We start from the raw sequence: 21,315 nt of genomic DNA, 5'->3' as shown, positions 1-21,315 counted from the left end.
GCATCAATATTTTAAGTCTCTCTTTTTTTTTGCTTGCCTCCCATATTCTTCTCTAGGATCTTTGTCTATATCTATATCTATGTCTACATCCTGACTGTTCAATCTAAATATTTCTCCCATCCCTACCCCCTTCCACTGTCACAAGTTTGTGACTATTTGTTCTGACCCCTAACTCCATTCCCAAAGCATCTTCCTGCTTCTCCGATTCTCTTTTTAAATTTCTTAAAATGTTTTCCTCCTGGTTAGATTCATCAGTCATTGTTAATGTTATTGGTATCTCCTCCTTGTCTTCTTTTTGCTGATTTCCTGATTCTATTTCTCCCTCCATTCCTTCTGCTGGCTCCTGAGCATCTTGATCTTTACTCATTATCCCTTGTATAATATTTTCCAGTTTTTGGTCTATGCCATCTATCTATTAATTCCATAGTCACCTTGCGTTCTTTCTGTATCATATCCTTTATGCTTTAAAACATCCAATCCATTTTGTTCAAAGTTCCACTCCTTTTGTCCATGTATTGCATCTTGTCTTGTTTTAATAAATCTCACTTTTGGCCAATAGCCCAAGAACCCTTTATTCAAAGCTGAGGTTACACTTCAGAATGCACATTAACCACAGTTCTTTATGTCTCACAAGTAGTCAGTCAGTTCCATTGAAATATTCCAGGGAGTTATCCAAGCCTCCTTAAGCCACTTTTATAAGTTCAATCATATAACATAACATTCATGTTCTCATATTTAAATCTCCAGTGGTCTTAGGGTAGGTGAATATAATCCAGTAGATATTTTCACAGTCCTTCAAAGAAATGTTCCCAGGCTTGTATATTTTTCTCTCATCAGCAGATGGCACTCTGCATAACAATATTGTTGCTGGTAGATCTGATTTTGATTATTTTGAATTGTAATTCAAATATAAAAGCTGTGTTAATTTTTAAATCTGTAATTCCAGCATTTTAAAATGCCTTCTCAATTCCATGTCTTCCCAGATTGGGAGTCCCCCAACTCCCCCACAAACAGTTGCGAAAAGGAACAAATGCCGTTCAAACTCAAAATACATATAATAGGGGGGAAAAAATCCTGTATATTTGAAGAAGAAGAAAAAAAATTCTGTCTCTCTCTAATTCTTTTCCTTCCGGTTTGATAATTTTCTCATAGTGTTACTCGCCACTTTAACAAATAATTCCGAGTTAATAGTTCCCCTGAACTTTCTCTTGGCATTAAGTTTTAGTAAAAGAGAATCCTCTCACCCAGTTCCACCAGAGGTGGTATTCAGCAGATTCTGACCAGTTCTGGAGAACAGGTAGTGGAAATTTTGAGTAGTTCAGAGAACCAGCAAATATCACCTCTGACTGGAGATTTTACAGTATCCTTCCCCTGCCATGTCCACCAAGCCACGCCCACAGAACCGGTAGTAAAAAACTTTGAATCCCACCACTGAGTTCCACACTGTTCACTGAAATCCACTCCAGTACAAATCTTAGGTGGTCATTGGCTGTTCTGACTTCATGGCAGCCATCTTGGGGCTGCCTCTTCTCCTCATCATGGCTGAGAGGGAAAGAAAGCCCCAGGTCAGGCAGGAGAGATCAGCTCTCTGTGACCTTGTAAGGCACCCCTCTTTTCTTCGCTGCCCTACATGGCAGCTTTGTCTGCTTTCGAAGCCCACCAATGGGGAGAACTCGGCACAGGAGCACGGAGACCCATTCCTCATGTCCGATCTCGCGGCGATGTCAGCCGGAAGTCAAATTAAAGCACTTTCATCATCCAGGAACATGCCATGGTTCCTTACAGGGAAATTATTCAAAACAACAACATAAATCAGAGCCAGAGAAAATGAACAGTTACTGTAGAGTCCAGCAGGGGGTTAGAATAAAATAAATCAGCATTCAACTGACTGGTCAACTTTTCAACATAAAAAGTAGAGTCAAACAAAGTTAAAACTCAGGCTTGCTTAAGAAAATGAACTACCAGGAGGAAGGTGGATACCCAGTGACTTTCCAACTGTTCTCACAGCAAACTGGAATCTTCAAGACTCCCTTCCCAGATAGGTCATGGTTATCTGAAAGCCATCTTGGTCCATTCCTAAGTCTCCTATTCAAATCTAGGGAGCAGCACTGCAAGAGAACCAGCTTTGGCAGCAAAATCGGCAAAGCATTGGCAAGAGAGAAAGAGAAAAACCCTTACCGTTCAGCAGCCATCTTGGGGAGGAGTCCTCCTTCAGCAGCACATATACTAAAATTGGAACAATACATTGGAGAAAATTAATAAGTTTACTCTTTATAGTAGCAAACTAAAATTCTTTTTTCCAGAATTTTTTTTACTGAAAATATTTTAGGAAATATATTCATTTAAATTTGTTAAATAAAATCAGGTGAAATATTTAATAATCTTTTTAAAAAGAAACTTTTATTAACTTTATTATAAGGTAAAATATAAATATAAACAAAAAAATTATAATGTTAAAGAGAGAAGTAAAAAAGAGCCTCAACCTTTTGCCTAACATTTTTAAATGATTCAAGTCACTGCTGTAACAACAAAACAGTTCTAGTTGTCAGAACCTAAAATCAGAGTTTTATTTTATAGGTGTCATAATTTTTACCATGCTCAAGTGCGGTCTTGACACATATCATGCATTCATTCAGAACAAAACAAGTTGTAAGAAAGGTCATTTTTATTAACATGGCTATTCCTATGCCTCTGGGATTAAGATTCTAGATTAATACTCATCATTAGTTAAAGACATTTTACAGTAGACCATATCCACCTATTTGGCAGTGTATGGACCTTGCAACGTCAGCATCATCTGTTGAAAGTTAAAAATAAAGATACCATCCTGTGTGCTGTGAGTTTGATTTGATCTAATATTAAGAAAACAGATGGTACTCTTAGAAATACTCTTACAATATTTTTTTCATTAATTGATACTGTTGTCTCTGAAGTTCGATTTAGTATGTTCTAAGGATAGTGTATAGCTACTGCTATATGTTTAGTTGGAGTGACAGGTAGATAATGCATAGACTGAAAGTATGTTATCATGAAATGTTGGATTTAAGACAATAGGGAGGAAAATTTGCAAAAGGGCTAATGAAAATTAATTATGTAAGAGAGTCAGGAATAAAAACCATTTCAAATTTAATTATTGAAAATTTCTTTTATTCAAAACTGACATATTTCTTTTAGCAAAGCATGTATGACCTGTAATCTAACCGTAGTGTTTAATTATACAACCCTATTTCTATTTTACTCAGAAATAAGAAATAGCAATGAGGCCAACTACGCACCACCAAGGCCACTGTCACTAACTGCCTTCTGGGAAGAATCCTAGAAGGTACCATGGTAGAGAAGACTTACTGCTTGGATCCCACCAAACATCGGTCCCTGGCAGATGATACTTGTAATATATATTCTCTGCTAGATCCAATGCAGTAGGCTGATGTAAGTGGAGAGAGGTGGTCCCTCAGATAACCTCAGATAGTTGCAGTTAGGAGAATGTTTCAAAAAACAAAGCAAAAAGCAAAGCAAAGCAAAAAAAGTTTCTATCATGTTGCTTGTTTTAACGGTGCATGACTTTCGCCATTCTGAATAGATTCCCAATTGGTTGACTGATTGCATAACATTTGAATTATTGATAAATACTTATGATTTCAACACAAACGCATTACAAAAGCATGTATATTTATGTACTAAAAATAGATTAACAACTATGTCATTTCACTTTCAGAATGTTTTCTTGTGCAATAACAAAATCAGTTTGTTGTGAAATAACACAATCCATAAAAAGTAAATAACAAATGCACAACTGCTGCCAGATTATTAATTAATACATTGGAATATTTTATGTGATTGAACCTTTAGGCAAAAATGCAAAAGAAAAAACACATCACTAAAAAAGAGAACAACTATGACACATTTTTATAAAATTACATATACTAATTAATTAATATAGAAAAATATAGTTACTATAATTACAACACAGTTGATCAATACAAATAATCTCATTCTAATTAAGCTGTTTGTCTCCTTAGTATGTTGTGTAGATAGTAATGGCAATAATTAGGGCATTTTCAAATATTTACTGAATGATTTTATTTTTTATAGTTTATATCTTATCTTTCTGCTCATATGGCACAAATGGCTCTAATAGCTTTTCAGACAGAAATCTAATGTAGTATACTATAGGTTGATATCGTGCAGATTAAAGACTAGAGTTGGGGCAAACAAACCTTAAATTCTAACTTAGTTATGAGCTCTTTCTCTCAGTCTCCCCTCACAGATCATTGTAAGGATTACATTAGGGAAACCTATCATCCCATTTTGAAGAAAATGTTCCATAAATAAAATAAATGAACAGGACTATATAAGGCCATCCCCAAAATCTGTTCATTCTTCCCTCCTACCCACCACCAAGGCCACTGTCACTAACTGCCTTCTGGGAAGAATCCTAGAAGCTTCTTTAAAATAGATTTTACTATGTTTTTGTTTACAGTTGTTTACATTATTTGTAAGCCATTTTGTATTAACTTGAACATGGAATATAAATAGTTTTAACAAATAAATATTTTGTGAAACATAACAGATGGCATTTTGCTCAAGCCTTAAAATATCCAGCAAGTTAAAAAGAGTTCTTTTTCTTTGCTTCTCAAGTTTTAATCAGCCTGGAATGCGTCATTTCCTTATATTATACAGAAAGGATCCTCGCATTTTCTGACAGGATGGTGCTCAAAATTATACTTTTATAATTTTAGGCTATTTATAAATCTAGATCAGGGGTGTCAAACTCAATTTCATTGAGGGATGCATCAGGGTTGTGTTTGACCTCGGGGACCAGGGTGGGCGTGGCCAGGGTGGGAGTGGCCAGCTTGACATCACTTGTGTTGGGGCACCTGTGATGGCCTAAACGCTCTGCCAGTGAAAATGGGCTCCCAACCCTCTGCCAGTAAAAATGGAGCTTGGGAGGACTTCCTGCAGCCATCACGAGCTCTGTTTTTGGCTGAGACAGTCTCCTGCAACCCTTGACAGCAAAAATGGAGTTCGGGAGGGTCACGGACACTCCTCCCAAGCTCCATTTTTTCTGGCAGAGGCACTGCAGGTCAGTCTTTTGCTGTTTCCAGGGCGGCCCCGCAGGCCAGGTCTAAGCACTCCATGGGTGGAATCCAGCCCCCAGACCTTGAGTTTGACACCCCTGATTTGGCTAGTACATGGGGAGAGTGGGTAGACCATGATCATGACACAATACATATTTCCAACAGATACAAAATAATTTGCATACATCACAGATCCAAACCCTGACATCTACTTGACTATGTCATATTTCATCAGTATAACTTTAAAGTCTTAGCCAACACGCAAGCCATGTGAGTTTTTGAGTGCAGGAGAGATCACCAGTTGGTTCTTAATCTGCATAGAGCCCTGTTACACCATAAGCAACCAAAGACTGACAGAATGTCATTTATAGGGAACTACACAAGATCTATAATTGGGAAAATTTTAAAGGAACACTCTCGTTTGACATTCTAGTTGTCTTCAAATTCTAAAGGCAACCTATCAGATTATCTGGGAAAACCCCAAACATCCCCTAAAAACCTTCTAGATCTCCCAGTTGTTTGTAACAGACTATCTGTTTATTTAAATTAAGACTATCATAATATAAAATACAAATTAAAATAGTAGAGAATGGGAAAAGGAAAGAATTGGGAAGGAGAGGTGTAAGATAAATTGGGGGAGCATTGACTTCCAATATTTTTCAATGCAGCAAAATACAAAAATAAGCCCAAGATGTTTTTTTCAAAAGGCAACTGGACTTTATTTTTCCTTGAAGATGTTTCACTTCTTATCCAAGAAATTTCTCCAGTTCTTACTGAATGGTCAAGAATGGAACAATTTATATTCCCTGCAGTCATCTGCTTGTTAGCACCGAGAATTGTTGAGGGCACTTGGAGGTTTATCTGTGCCATCAGGGTCACCTGAATAGCTCAAATGGGTGTGGATGCACACCCATTTGCACTATTCTGGTGACCCTGAGGGCACAACCTCTAGGTGGCCTCAATGACTCTCAGAAAGAATACTAACAACCAGATGACTGCAAGGAATATAAATCTTTCCATCCCCCACCAATCAGTCAGAACTGAAGAATCTTCTCAGATGAGAAGCGAAACATCAAGGAAAAGTTCAATTGCCTTTTGAAAAAACACCTTTGGGACAACCGTGAGCTGGATGACTGAGAATCTCCATAGACAAATACAAAGTAAAATTACAGCCTCAACTTTTTTACTTTTACATAGTTAGTTGCAGGGGTGGGATTCAAATTTTTAACAACCGGTTCTGTGGGCATGGCTTAGGTGGTGGGCGTGGCTTGGTGGTCATGTGACTGGGTGGACATGGCTTGGTGCTCATGTTATTGGCTGGGTGTGGCCAACTCAATACCACTCACATCGAGGCATGCATCTCCTCGCCTGGCCTCTCATAACTGTGGGGATGCTGCAACAGTCATAAGTGTGAAAAATGGTCATAAGTCATTTTTTCAGTGCCATTGTAACTTTGAATGGGCACAAGCAAAGTACCAGCAAAGGAGGGGAAGAAAACTCCAGAGAAGTTCCTGAGACAGGAAGTCTAGTCCTGCCAAAAATGTAATAAGGGTTAACTCAGAGGCAGTTTCTGTAAGCAACACCAGAATGTTTCCTTCCTGCCTTCCTTTCAGGATTAGGCCAGTAATTTCTTCTAACAACCTGTTCTCTGAACTGCTTAGAATGTTAACAACTGGTTCTAGTGAATAGGTGCAAACTGGTAGAATCCCACCCCTGGTTTGTTGTAACAGGGTTATACTATCCCATTCTGATTCATTTCTCAATTTTGGGTTCTCCTGAACTCATGAATCAATTCATCCTGCTAGGAAAAGCTCACCTTAATCACACTGGTATAGAGGGTCTACTACAGATCATGTCGGTCAAAGTACACTAACTACTGGTATCCAGAAGTAGAACCTCCTCTGCTGTAACACCCCACCCTCTGGATTATTCTACCCTCCAAAGTGAGGTCTGCCCCCACCCACCTATCCTTCCGTAAGAGCCTGAAGACCTGGCTTTGCCAATTAGCCTGGAGATTGATAACACACCTGACTTCCCCTCCTTTGTTCCCTGATTCCCCGCCCACTCATCTTTTATTCTCATATTGCTATATTCTCATTTTCTTTTTCATTGTTTATTCTATGTTTCATTACTTTGCAACTGTTATGTTTATACTTCTTTTCATTTCTTTGTTTTTATTGTTGTAAGTCACCTAGACTAGTTGCACAGTGAGATAGGCGGTGAACAAATTTAACAAATAAAATTAATAAATTTTGTAAAAATTGTCTTTTAAATTATAGTTCAGTATAAATTTTAGAGCATTCATCTACATATTTTTCTGTTGCTGAAACATTACGTTATACCTAAAGTTCCTTGCCCATTGAATTATATAATGTTTCACATATTTGTTTTCCAGATTTTAGTTTCAGCAACAACTTGGTAATAACATGTTCGTCATCAGTACAAAATATAATTTCAAATTCATTTTTACACATTCAAATCTGTAATTTTTTTTATCTAGATTAAATCTTTCTTTCAGTTGTATGTATGTAAGTCAGTGGCAGACACATCCTTTTGATTCCAATTCTTCTATTCACTTGAGATTAGTTCCCCTTATTTAAAGGGTATTATTTCACCATAAGTCCACCAGCTTGTTCTCAACATCATTTCTTTTCTGAAGAAAGCTTCCTGAAGTGACATCCAAAAAGGTACCTTAGGTGAGAATCTTATTTTATATTTATTCCAAACTCTTAGGATGATATGCCTAACAAAATGATCAGCATTTATTTTAACCCTGTTTTACCACATGAAGGCATGCCACGCAAATCTTAATTCATGGCCCTCCAGTTTACCTAATTTCTTATTTTTCTTCAGCATCCTGCAATAATTTATATTTAATTCTCAGTTTTTTTCCTTGACATATAAGCTTAGAAATATTTTGCCATTGTTTAAATGAAGCACCAGTCATCAACATATTTGGTACAATATTTATCTTAATTACAGAAATTATACCCAGTAAGGATAATTACAATTTATCATAGTGTCTTTTTTGAGATCATTCCAAACAGCACAAAATTATTTTGAAACACTTAGAGTTTATATTTGTTAATGTCACCCCAAGTTATTTAACTTTTTTTTTCACCTTAAAACCTGGCTTCTTCGTCAACGTTTCATAATCTTGAGTAGTCATATTCTTAATCAGTATTTTTGGTTTCTATTAATTTATTTTGAAATCAGCTAAAGCCCAAAGATATTTAGCTTCTTCATCAGATATCCCATTCCACATTTTGAATCTTATAGAAACATAATAAATCATCAGTATAGGCTCTCTGTTGTAAGATTTCATTTTTAATATTTACACCCATTATTTTTTCATCATGTCTACTATATCTATTCCAGGACTAAAATAAACAACAGTGGAGATAAAGGACATCCTTGTCGAATGCCCTTTTGAATTTCTCATGGCTTGGTTAAATCTACACCAACAATAATATTTGCTTGCTGTGACGTGTAAATCGATTTAACTCCTTGAATAAAATTTTCTCCAAAGTCCATAACATAAAGACACGGTATCAGACCATCTTAGTGGATCCTTCACCATGGAGTCCTTAGTGCTTAATTCTCAAGCAGTATATACCAAGTCTGTTCCCTCATCACCATATAGTGGCTAGATGCAGGTTTATTTCAAGCAGATCTTGATTTATGGTCAACAGGCTGAGTGCATGGGAGCTACAAACTAGCTACCCATATTCAATGTTGAAGACATTGAAATAAATTGGAATTGTACCAGTATGTGGGTTCCCCATCACCTGTATCACTCTATGCAGTGCTGCCCACTTTAGACAAGAGACAGCCTTCTCACTTATGAGGCATTTCATTTGGACATAGGCAGCTTTATGAAATAAAATTCATTGTGTTCATTCGCTATAACTTGCCTGTATTGTATGTACAGGAATAACCTCATTATCATCTTCATTCCTTAATAGGACAACCTTTAAAATTAAATGATGGAAATTATATTTATAAGCCTGAATCATTTAAAAAAATCCACTCATAGCAAATAATGTGTAAACTTTCAAATGCTATCAAGAAATTAGATTCTTGAAATTATGACAATATTATCTGTATCTGAGTGGATAACTTTAGGAGAGAGAACTTTCCATTGTGCAGGGAAAATAACACATGTAATTCTTATAGAAGAGAAACAGTTACTTTCCCCAGAATGTAGCATGCTATAAATTCCATCATGCTGTGCACTAAAATTAGAAATAATGTTCCGGTTGAAAGTTTCTGCCAGCTCTTGGACAATCATCAAACAGCTTTCCATAATTAAACCTTTTGATCATAAGAATCTTTGTTTTGAGCCTGTCATTTACAATTAATATTTGATGATGCTAGGAAATCAGGAGTGTCAAGCTAATGCTGGAGGTAATAGGAAGAACCTTTATTTAATTATAGTTGAAAAGAGTTGGTGTACATCTCTTAAAATCACACTGTGGAAATATGAATAAATAACATAGTCACAAAAAGTAGTCACCAAACTGGTAGTAACAACGGTTGAATCCCACCCCTGGCCCTTATATACTATATAATATATTTTTATGAGCACTGTTCCAGGGTCCATGCTGCATTTCTTGTTTTAAACTATATGGAAATAGCCTTGATCCCATTGAATCAAATGCTGATTCTGTTATTAGTTTGAACTTCTGTTTTTCAGTGGTTTACTGCCCCCCTATTAATTCTTCTTCATGACTTTTCAGCAAGGTGGAAAATAAAATCATAGCCAATCTGTGCTGTAGCAGCTTCTCTATCTACTTTCTATTACCCCTAGGCTTAGAGAAAGTTAAGGCCAAAATCTGACAAATTTCTTTAATATTGCACAGGGATATTATAATCAAAGATGTATGAATTCAATCTGGAGGCCCTTTCTACTTACAAACTATTCATTCAATCTTGTTTTAATCAGTGAACTGTAGAAACTTATTTGACCTATTTTAAAATTTTACCCCTTGGCAGTATTAAAAGGGACGTACAGTAACATTCCATTCATTGAAAGATGCTGGGGTTTGGTTTTTTTTTGAATGAACCTAAGACTTTAATTGATGTATTTTTCATTGCGCCTTCTTTGATCATTTACATACAGACATACCTTTAGCACCTCCAATAAGAACAAATCTTGGGAAAAGCAACATATTTCTTAGTTTTAGACCGGAACCATACTATCACTCAATCAAGTTGCTATATTTTAGTTGTGCTTGTTTCCATTAGAAGGTATAAGATATCCTAATCCTATCCTAAAGTTGTGACATGACAAGTTTTTTTTTATTTTTTTAATTCCATTTCTACTTTATTTTTATCTTATTTCTAGTACCTATTTTTAAAAATATTTAAGTTGCATCTGACTGATCATTGATCATAATTAGATATGAATATGTAATATCATATTTATCTATATAATTTCTTGGGTAGCTTGTTTAAAATATTAATCCCCCAATTTAGCAATACAAGAAAATGTGTAATTTGTCAGTACATCAGGAAATGAATTGATAAAGAAAAATGCCATTGGGCAGCAGCATGGAACGTTGCTGACAACTCCATTTCAAGATTCCATCCTTCTGGATCATGTGATTTCAAAGCAGAATTATTATTAAGGTGTTGGAAAGAATTCCTGCTTTTCACTTTGTTTTCATGATTGACACTTTTATTAGCTTTATCTAGTCACTACCTCCACTGAAAAGAGTAGTTAAGTTTAATGTGTTTAAATTTTTCTTTTCATTCTTCATTCTTGATACTGTATGTCAGTGATACCCTTAATTATTCTTATCAATTGTCTGGCAGATAGGAAGTGTAATCTTAGTCATTTTAATTATGCATATTTTTCTCTTTTTTAATTTTTTTCTCTTAGACGGAATGATTGAAGATACTAATAACTTCTGTTAATCAGTTTCATTATCCTGAAATAGGATTCCAAAGTCTGCAAATATCTTGAATATTTTATGCCCTACAGTTCCCTTTTTCTCCATAACCATCGTATCTATTTCTGGTTACAAAAGAATTCAACTAAAGCAAATATGCTGTCAGGGTTCCGACTGATGTCCTAATTAAATCATGAGTCTCAAGCCAAGCTTCAAAAGAAATCCATTTATTTATTAGGAGCTTCATGCCCGCACAAACCAGGTGGAGCCAACTCTGACCTCAGTTAATTTGTGCTTTGCCTCTGACCCTGTTTCCCCCTTCCCCCAATATGTATAATCAGTCACATTCCCTAACGAAGCAATTTCACAGGTTGTAAAAGACCCTCCGGCCACTGTAGGTTCCCATGGAGATGACCTTGGCGTTTTGGGTGGAATGTGCCTTGTTTTGACTAAGATACCAGCTCCTTGATGCAGCGGTGAAGTTCGCTCTCCCATCCCTCTTGCCCATGGCAACTTGAGAGCAGTTCAGGACCTGTCATAACCATCATCATTATCCTTTCAAAAATCAAATTTGGTTAACTATCAGCAATTTTGAAATGAAGTTATCCCCCCCCAAAACAATATAATGATTTCAGCATATTTGGGAACATAATTTACAGTTTGTAAATTAAAAAATAAAATAAAAAACAGGAGTTTCTTCTCAAGCTCCTTAATTGGTAAGGAAGTGCAAGCCAGCTCTGGCCATTCCCACAGTGCCTATAGTCAGGATGATTGTACACTGTTGTGCAATTAACTCTAAGGATCATGGTAATGATGCTGTTGACCATAGGGAAGTGTCAGGGTGTCTGAGAATTTCTGTATTGTTTTCTTGGTGCTGTTTTTCAGCATATTTATTGTTGCTCTTATGGCATTCATGTTTCCAATACTGTAAATCCCCCCAGGTAGCCTGCACATCCCAACCTGAAAAGGCCTATTAGAAGCCATTCATTCATTATATTTTTTAGGATTCAATGAAAACATGGGGAGCTGTAATTAGTTGTGTGTAAAATATTTCAAAGTATTTTAAAGTCAAAACAAAATGTTCCTCTCTCAATGGAAATGCTCTGATACTGTTTGAGCCTCACCAGGACTATTCTCACCTCCAAATGGGGCTGTTTTGAGGTCAGAACACTTCCAATAAGGTTAAAACAGTTTGAAGCCTTTTCCACACCTGTTTTACAGATCCCTGGAGATATGGTTGTACACTGAAAGGCTAGATGTTCACATACATTCTTTGGTTATCACATAACTAAAGAAATTCCAAAATATTGTATCTTGTCTATTACCAAGAGATGAAATACTCTTAACTCTTGAAATACCAGAATCAATAAAAATCTTCTGCACAGCACTACAGAGATCCAAGTTTTTATTTTTATTTTCTTTATTTGTTAATTTACATCCCTTTGTTTCAGTCAAGAGCTCAAGGTAATATATATAGTATTACTTCAAGGTTGGATTGAGAGAATGACTGGTCTAAAGTATGTCAGTGAATTTCCATGTCTAAGAACAAGAATATCTCAGATCCAGCATTTTAACTAGTACTTCACACCAGCAGTCCAGTGGTTCATTTGTTCATTTTGTTCTTGTACTGGTACTAACCTGTCATTTTAGATGTCTTTTCCTTTGCTTTTTCAGCTAGCTTGAATACCTCATTTGGGGAACTGGAATGGTTCTCAAAGCTGCTATTTGAAGTTCTCGACTTAGCATGATTATGTACGGGATTTGTTTGGACTCTCTATTTTTCAGATGTTCTCCAATCCATATCTCTAGAATAACAGCATGACCCTACAAAATGTATTCATTCATAGTTACAGTAATTTTAGAACATTTTGGGAACAACTTAAGCTCTGTATTTTTATTATAGTAACTCTACATTGTGGTTCTAGTATGATGCATATAGTTTCCTAAAATTCAAGTTTTAGTCAGCTTCTCTGAATCATTTCACATTCTACCTTGTCTATAAGTATAACAATAACAGGGGAGGTAAAATGGTAAATATAGTAGGTATTAGAAATGAAGAAAATATGAACTGATAGAAACATTTCCAATTGTTTATTTCTCTGCAGACAAAAAGGAAGTAAAGGTGGGAGAATATAATGCTATACGTGATTCACTGGAAATCATCAACAATTCCATCAAATTCCATGGTAAGACAGGACTATAGAAAGGGCACGTGATTGGTGTATTTTTGTATAAGGCTTAGATCACATGCAGTGTAAGTCAAATAGAAATGTTTCAATAGTACTTGTGGGAAAAGTCCAACGATAGCCTTAAGAAATCTATAGCGATTAAGAGATCAGTTAAAAGTTTATTGACATTAACTTTCTTGTACTACCTTTCCTTGGTGATACGATTAAATAGGAACTGAGCAAAAAGACGCCCTAAAACCAATAACGTGCCTTTCTGCCATAATTGCTAAGAGTCCTCATTGATACTGATCCTACCAATCAACATATGAAAAAGTAAATTAAGAACCATTATTTCCTCTATTAACAATTCAGTTCCTTGCCAGAAGTCTAAAGAGATCTTGACAGACTTGAGCATTGGGTCCTAGCCAATAAGATGCAGTTCAGTGGTGAGAAAAATAAGGATGTGCATTTAGGCAGGTACAGAATAGACATTACCTAGTTCAACAGTAGTATCTGTGAGAAGGATCTAGGTGTCCTTCTGGATCACCACTTAAGTGTGGCTAATGTGCTGCAGCAGCCAAAAAAGTCAATACAGTCCTAAGCTGCATTAACAGAGAGATAGTATCACAAGAAATGATAGTATCTCCTTCTACTGCACTGGAGAGGCCATACCTGGAATGCTGCAACTAGTTCTTATCATCCTAATGCTGAGGCTCTAGATAGAGTTCAGAGAAGAGCAACAAAAATGACAAGCAGTTTGGAGGCTAAACCATGCTGTGAACGGCTAAGGTAATCTGGTATGTTTACCCTAACAAAAGAGAAGGCTCAGGTGTGACATGATAGCCATCTTCCAATACTTGAGAGGTTGTTATAGGGAAGAGGGAGGAAATTTGTTCTCCAAAGTACTTGAGAGGAGGACAAGAAGCAATGGGTGGAAGCTCATGAGAGGGAGATCCAACTTGGAAATAAGGAGAAGTTTCCTGACAGTGAAAACAATGGAACAGCTTGCCTCCTGGAGTCAAGGATACTCCATTGTTGGAAGTTTTCAAGAAAAGATTGATAACCATTTGCCTGGGATGGATTAAGGACTCTTGCCTGGGCAGAGGGGTTCACTAGAAGGGGTGGATTCCAAATCCCCTTCTAGCCCTGTTATTCTATGAGATAGGTGTATGATCATTCAAATTCTCCCAATTTTGGCCAGTGCCTAAAAAGTTTCAAAACTGAGATTAAAGAATGCACTGCTCATCGGAGCACAATATACTGGACTTCTGTAATTTACATCTAACATAATTTCATAGGAGGTAAATGTGTTGAAAATAAGGCTAAATATACAAAACTGGGATAACCAGATGTACTTATTTACTTTTTTTTTTTTTTTTGCATTGTAGGGAAAGAACCTCCAAAAGATAGAACAATTATCCAAAAGCAACTTCGTAAGATTTCTCTGCCTCTCTACAGTATTCTTTCAGCACTTACTATCTTGGGAATGATCATGGCCAGTGCGTTTTTGTTCTTTAACATCAAAAACAGAAATCAGAAGTAAGTTGTACATTTTGGATCAGGTATGGGACATGTTGGAGGCTATCCTCCTTTGTGCACAAGTCTGTTTGGGAGGCTCCCACCTAATTTTCCATTTCTCCCCATCCAGTTCATTGCAACGTTGTAATATTATATATTTCTATGGAGAGGAGTTCACTCCTATTGAACTCAAGAGGAGTACTGAGTAACACATCTTGTGTGCATTTGATTTCAGTGGCTTAAACAAATTAATTTTCTTCCATTGGAACCTATGTTTCAATGCTATTTAATTTTGGCTACATTTAAAAAAAATTAATTACTAGCCCTTTAAAGTATTGCATTGGTACATGGGAATAACCTTGGGAAATGGGGGGATGCTGTTAGAAAATCGTCTGATAACCTGCAGCTGCATAATGGGGACAGATAGAGGGTCAGAAGGGATATTTGCCCCCAGCAACTTCTCAGTCTGTAAAGGAGATGGCAGGAGATTTGTAGTTTCAGACCTGCAAGATTCTGTTAATGTAGCCTTATAATAAAGTAGAATTCATTGTGTTGTGTTTCCTGTCTTGTCTACCTGGGAAGGTTGACACATATCTTTATGTTGAAACATTTTATTAAAGCTTTTCATTCTGTTTGATCAAAATTAGTGTTTTCCACTGTGTGTTGTTAGCATAATCCCCAGCTAATTAAACCACTGTGTAATATAACAAGTTGTTTAGTATAAGAGATAAAAGATATTTAATCATAATAATACTGATCTGAATTTAATTATAAAGCAAGAAGATAGATTCCTATATTTCTGTAATTCTGCACAAATATCTACTGTACTGTGATTAACTTCCCGAGAGTTAATTCCTGATCTGTTTCTAGACAGAGCTACTTCTGTATTTCTGTACAGTCAGATAGTCCATCTATCTCTTATAGGTGACATAAGGATAATTTTAGAAGACATTTGAAGCTATGATTTTTGTTTAAAAAATAGGTGCCAATTTATTTTATCTCACCATGCATCCATAATAGTGTAGCTGGTATTTTAAAAAATAGCTGTTTACTAGAGGGGACAATTATAATCCCATTATCTTAAAAAAGGCAAAAGTGCTAAGCCTGATACTATAAAAAGAAGAATCCATATTTACATCCACAGAAAACATGAGAAGCAAGACATCATTCAGTCTAAATTCCTGCCTCCTGTTTTTGCAATTTCCAAAGGTGTGTGAAATGCAGAACCACACCTGGAGACAGAATTCAGGTGGATGAAAGCATGGATTTGCTTCTTCCTTAATCTTTGGATAAAAGTTGTCTTTGTAGTATCAGCATGGCCCTTTAGAAGATAAACTCTAAATGATAAAAACAAAACTATGTGGAAGAAAATCTCAGAAGAAAAGCTCTAGCTTGACTCTTTCTTTTTTTGATCAAAAGGCCAATTAGAAATTAGAAATTATAATCCCATTATCTTAAAAAAGGCAAAAGTGCTAAGCCTGATACTATAAAAAGAAGAATCCATATTTACATCCACAGAAAACATGAGAAGCAAGACATCATTCAGTCTAAATTCCTGCCTCCTGTTTTTGCAATTTCCAAAGGTGTGTGAAATGCAGAACCACATCTGGAGACAGAATTCAGGTGGATGAAAGCATGGATTTGCTTCTTCCTTAATCTTTGGATAAAAGTTGTCTTTGTAGTATCAGCATGGCCCTTTAGAAGATAAACTCTAAATGATAAAAACAAATCTATGTGGAAGGATATCTCAGAAGAAAAGCTCTAGCTTGACTCTTTCTTTTTTTGATCAAAAGGCCAATTAGAAATTAGAAATTATAGCTGCCCTTCAAATTTTCAAAAAAGATAGGAATTCAATTTCCAGTCATGCAATCATTTATATGCAGGATTGGGGTAATAACTGCTTTGCTTGTTACCTTTCTTTCTTATATCACAGTGCTGAAATATCAGAGGACTTTATGCTTCCTCAGTGAAAAATCTTCCCTTATTCCCAATGATGGAGTGTCGTTAAGATCCCAGAATATACAATTGAAATAATAATTCTACCTTGTGGGACTATATATAAATATATACATATACATACGTATGCATAATGTATTATACACATACATATGCATATGTATATTATATGCCACTGAGAATCATGTTCTGTGTGATGGGTGGTTATATAAATATGATAAATAAATATACCGTGTGTCTGTGTGTAGCATTTATTTATCATATTTACATACCCACCCATCTCAGAGAATATGACTCTGAGTGGCATTCAATAAAAATACAGAGTAAAAACTAACAAAAAACATTATATAATTAAAAATACTAGTCTCAATGACAGAGTATCAGAGAGAGCAATACAGCCATCTCAATAATTCACCATTACCTTGCCTGATGACACAACTGTATTTTAAGGGACTTCTGGAGTATTATCTGGGACAGGACAGAATGATATTCAACAGGGCAGGAGCCATGTTAGAAAAGGACAGTCTTCGAGATCCTGCCGCATGATACTCCTTTGCAGATCGGACCCATAACATATTGCTTATGCTAGACCTAATAGGATGAGCAGATGTAAACAGATGGAGATGTTCCCCAGGTACCCTGGTCCGATGCCATGGAGGGCTTTCAAAGTCAAAAGCAGCATAATGAATTGAACTGGCAACCAATGCTGTCTGCAGAGCACAGGTGTAACATGTGACCTTCTAAAGACATATATAATTACCAATTCATCAATGCATTTTATACCAGCTGAAGCTTGCAAACACTCTTAGGGCAGTGTCATGTGGAGTAAATTACAAGAGTCAGTCTGGGAGCTGATCAGAGTGTGTGTAACTGTGAGGAGAACCTCCAGTCCAGGAATAAGGGCAACTGGCACACAACAAAAAGTTGTGCAAAGGCTTTTCTACCCACCACTGCTGCCTGCTCTTTGAAAAGGAGTTGGGAGTCCCGGATGATCCCGATTGCACACTAGGTCTGTTTGATGCAGTGCAACTGCATCTATTACCAAATATGGCATAGTCTCTGATTCAGAGAGCCCCAAGCCCAGATCCACTCAGTCTTTTCAGAGATCAGTCTGTTGATCCCCATCCTGACCTCCATAGCCTCCAAGCCTAGAATAGAACATTAACAGTATTGCTTAATTGATCAAGCACAAAAAAATAATTGCATATCATTAGCATAGTGATTATACCACATCCTACACCCAGTGGCTTCATGTAAATATTGAAGAGGAAAGGAGAAAGCACCAAAGCCTGCAGAACCCCACAAAGAAGGGCAGGATCTCTCTTTCCCAATCACTACCAGCCGGTATCAACCCTGGAGAAAGGAGGAGACTAAGCACAGTACATTGCTGCCAACCCCCAACCCTTGGATCTGGTCCAGAAGGATACCATGGTCAATATAATTGAAGAGGTTAAGAGGAAGTCAAGAAGAGCAAAGAGGGATGTACAACCTCTATCTCACTCCCACCAGAGGTCAACTAAAAGTGTGTAACCAATGCCATTGCCATCCCATATTCAAGCCTAAATCCTGAGTAAAGAGGTTCAGATAATGCATCATTCAGAATTCTTTGAAACTGCTATGTAACCATCTTTTCAACTACCTTCCTCCAAAAGGGAAGGTTAGATATTGAGTGAAAATTAGCCAGTATGATGGGATTGAGTAATTGTTTCTTGAGTAGGGATGAACCACTGCTTCCTTAAAAAGTGAAGGAATAACTCCTCATTCAAGGAGGAATTCACCATTGCCAGAACCCACCCACATGAATGGGCAGCTTTAGTTAGCCAGGAGTGGCATAGGTTTAAGGAGCAGTTAACTGAGTTCACAATCCACTTCCTCCAGACCAACTGGTTGAATCTCAGATAACCAATCTCAGATAACATGACATGATGCTACCCTTGGCATCTCCCTAAGACTGCAGTAAAACCAACATCCAACTGAGAATGGATATGAGCAATTTTGTTCAACAGCTGCTGAGCAAATTCTTCGGCCCAGCCTGGTAGTAGAGTCTCTGAGCCCCCTCTACCAAAGAAGGACTGTGTCATCCAAAACAAAGTTATGGGGCAGCTACCTATGGATGAAGTAAAGCCAGAGAAGTACCGCAGCTTTACCACCCTTACTGCCTCAAGGTTGTTGTTGTTAGTTGAGAAGTCATATCCGAACAATCGCGACCCCATGGACAACATTCCTCCAGGCCTTCTTGTTCTCTACTATCCCTCAGAGTCCATTTAAGCTCACTCCGACTGTTAAATATGTATGACACCTTATTAATATTAATGTACGTTGTATACAGGAATGGAGTCTGACGTCAGACTTCACTCATTGGTCCAGCCACTGGTGGGAATAATAAAGCACTGTCAGTGGCTGAAATGTTGGACAGCGCCGGCTATAAAAGCCGGTGCCTGTTGCGGCTTGCCGCTTTTTGTTCCTGAACCTCTAATAAAGAGTTTTCCTGCATCCTATGGTCCTGCCTCTTCCTTCTGTGCGCCCATTTTATACCGACTGCTTCAGTGACTCCATCCAGCCACCTCATTCTCTGTCATCCCCTTCTTCTTTTGCCCTCAATCTTTCCCAGCATTAGGCTCTTCTCCACTGAGTCCTTCCTTCTCATTAGGTGGTCAAAGTATTTGAGTTTCATCTTCAGGATCTGGCCTTCTAAAGAGCAGACTTTAATAATAGCTCTAGCCCATATTTGGTCACATTTATCCCTTGCCAAATACCAACAGTTCTAGATGTCTCTTCTCTCATTTCATCTCCCTCAATTCTTCAGTGAGTCACTGGATATTCAGATGGACTATGTAGCAGACCAGAAACAACCCCCAGTTCCCTGATCATCAACTCATCATGGTCCATCGGTCTCCAAATGGGGACCAATAGAATAAGTCTTGCCTCCCTGCAGTGGATAGTAGCAGAGAATCCTGTGGTAATTAGGGCATGATGTGCCCATGACAAAAGGGATATGAAATACAACATACATTATATATCTTATCAGATCAAAGTTATGGCATTTCCAACAACATAGCAAAGCTCTGTATCATTGCTTGCCTCACAAGTGGTCTGCTGGTTAGTGTTCAGTTTCTGTCCTTTTTTCTATAAATTTTTTATAACACTGTAAGCTCATCTCTTGATCATAAGAGTTAAATATATAGTTTATTGAGACTGATAAAGGCTGAAGCTTTTGAAGAATCAAAAGTTACCTTAGAAAAGTGGGATATTATACTTTTTTTCTGTCGGTTTTCAAGTTTTTCTGCAAAACAGGAAACAATTTTTTCCTATTCTAACTTATTTCATTCATTTGTTTATCAAATTTGTATGTTATACATGTCATTATTGAGTGAGTCTAAGCTGCTTTAATAAATTTAAATAAATTTAAATTATTTTAAAATTATTTATTAAATTTATTAGATTTAGAATAATTCTAATGATTAATTTAGATATATGTAGTGATATACCTTATGTTTTGAAGTTGTTCCCTCTGTTAATATTTTGGTTTTTGAAGGAAATGTTTTAATACAATACTGTTGAAGATAATAGGGACTTGAAGTTTAAGATATTAAAAAGAGCTAGGCTGAATATTGATCAACAAAAATTGAATTGATTTATAGCAATTGTCTTTTCTTCTCCCAAAGGCTAATAAAGATGTCTAGTCCTTACATGAACAATCTCATTATTCTTGGGGGAATGCTGTCCTATGCATCTATATTCCTTTTTGGGCTTGATGGATCTTTTGTTTCTGAGAAAACATTTGAGACTCTTTGTACTGTAAGTAATTCTGAACTATTTCATATAACATTCATATTTCTATAAAATTTTTCTATACTTTCATTGCAAATACATATGCATTCGAAGTTTGAAACACTGCAACTTTGATTAAAACATCCAAATATTTGGAAAAATACAGAGACTTTCAGAAACAAATATATTTTACACTGTTTAAATTTTAGTGCAATGTTAATAAAAGAAGGTGGAAGCATATATGTACCACAGTGATTTAATGATCTCAGATTGGCCACTAGTTTCCTCTAATGCTATGTGCAACAAATCAGGATGATGCCAAAATAAGAACACATGCATAGTGACATCATCACACAAATGCCATGTATGGATATGTATTCCAGTGTTTTTTCTAAAAAAATCATTTTTCAAAAGTTGTACAATACAAAAAAAAAACAGTATAAACTGAGATCAGAAAGAAAGAAGAGAATAGGAAGAAAATAAATACAAAATGCAAAGGAAAAAAAGAAAAGAGAAGAAATAGAAAAAATATTTAAAGAAGTAGCTACTTATCTTCCTTGCAACAATTACTGACAAATAAATATTTCCTCACCTCCTATGAGATTGAAAACACAATTCACTTCTTCACATAGCTCCTCCACTCATTTGTAAATCCAAACTACTGTGTTTTCTATCCAGATGTCAGCAAGAAATATCTATAAGGTGTCCAGGCTTCTATAGAAATAGTTCTCATTTTAATCCTGATCAAACAAGTCAACATTAATTTATATTCCTTTCTTTTGCTTCTGCCAATTTTAATCTTTAATTAATCAAGTTGCTGCCATGGTATTGAATCTCCATTCAAATTTTCCTTTTCTCAAATTTTTTTTCAAGGCTTCAGAAACTCTTTTTTTGTAAATCCAACAGTAAGTCCTTGCCCAGGTCAGATTA

At 36.4% G+C, this 21,315-nt stretch overlaps 1 protein-coding gene across 1 annotated transcript in view; it reads left to right on the top strand.

Moving 5' to 3' along the window:
- Positions 1–21,315, top strand: part of GABBR2 (gamma-aminobutyric acid type B receptor subunit 2) — a 354,273-nt gene that overhangs the window by 219,675 nt on the left and 113,283 nt on the right. The window contains exons 9-11 of the mRNA XM_087961130.1: positions 13,078–13,158; positions 14,529–14,679; positions 20,280–20,412. Of these exons, the coding sequence (XP_087817256.1) occupies positions 13,078–13,158; positions 14,529–14,679; positions 20,280–20,412 (365 nt within the window). The remainder of the gene's footprint in view (positions 1–13,077; positions 13,159–14,528; positions 14,680–20,279; positions 20,413–21,315) is intronic.

Source organism: Notechis scutatus, chromosome 3, assembly GCF_049901735.1.
Source record: "Notechis scutatus isolate UNSWTSFEM ecotype Mainland chromosome 3, rNotScu1.2, whole genome shotgun sequence".
NCBI lineage: Eukaryota > Metazoa > Chordata > Lepidosauria > Squamata > Elapidae > Notechis > Notechis scutatus.
Note: the sequence above shows the minus strand (reverse complement) of the source record. Positions and strands in the feature narration are given on the sequence as shown.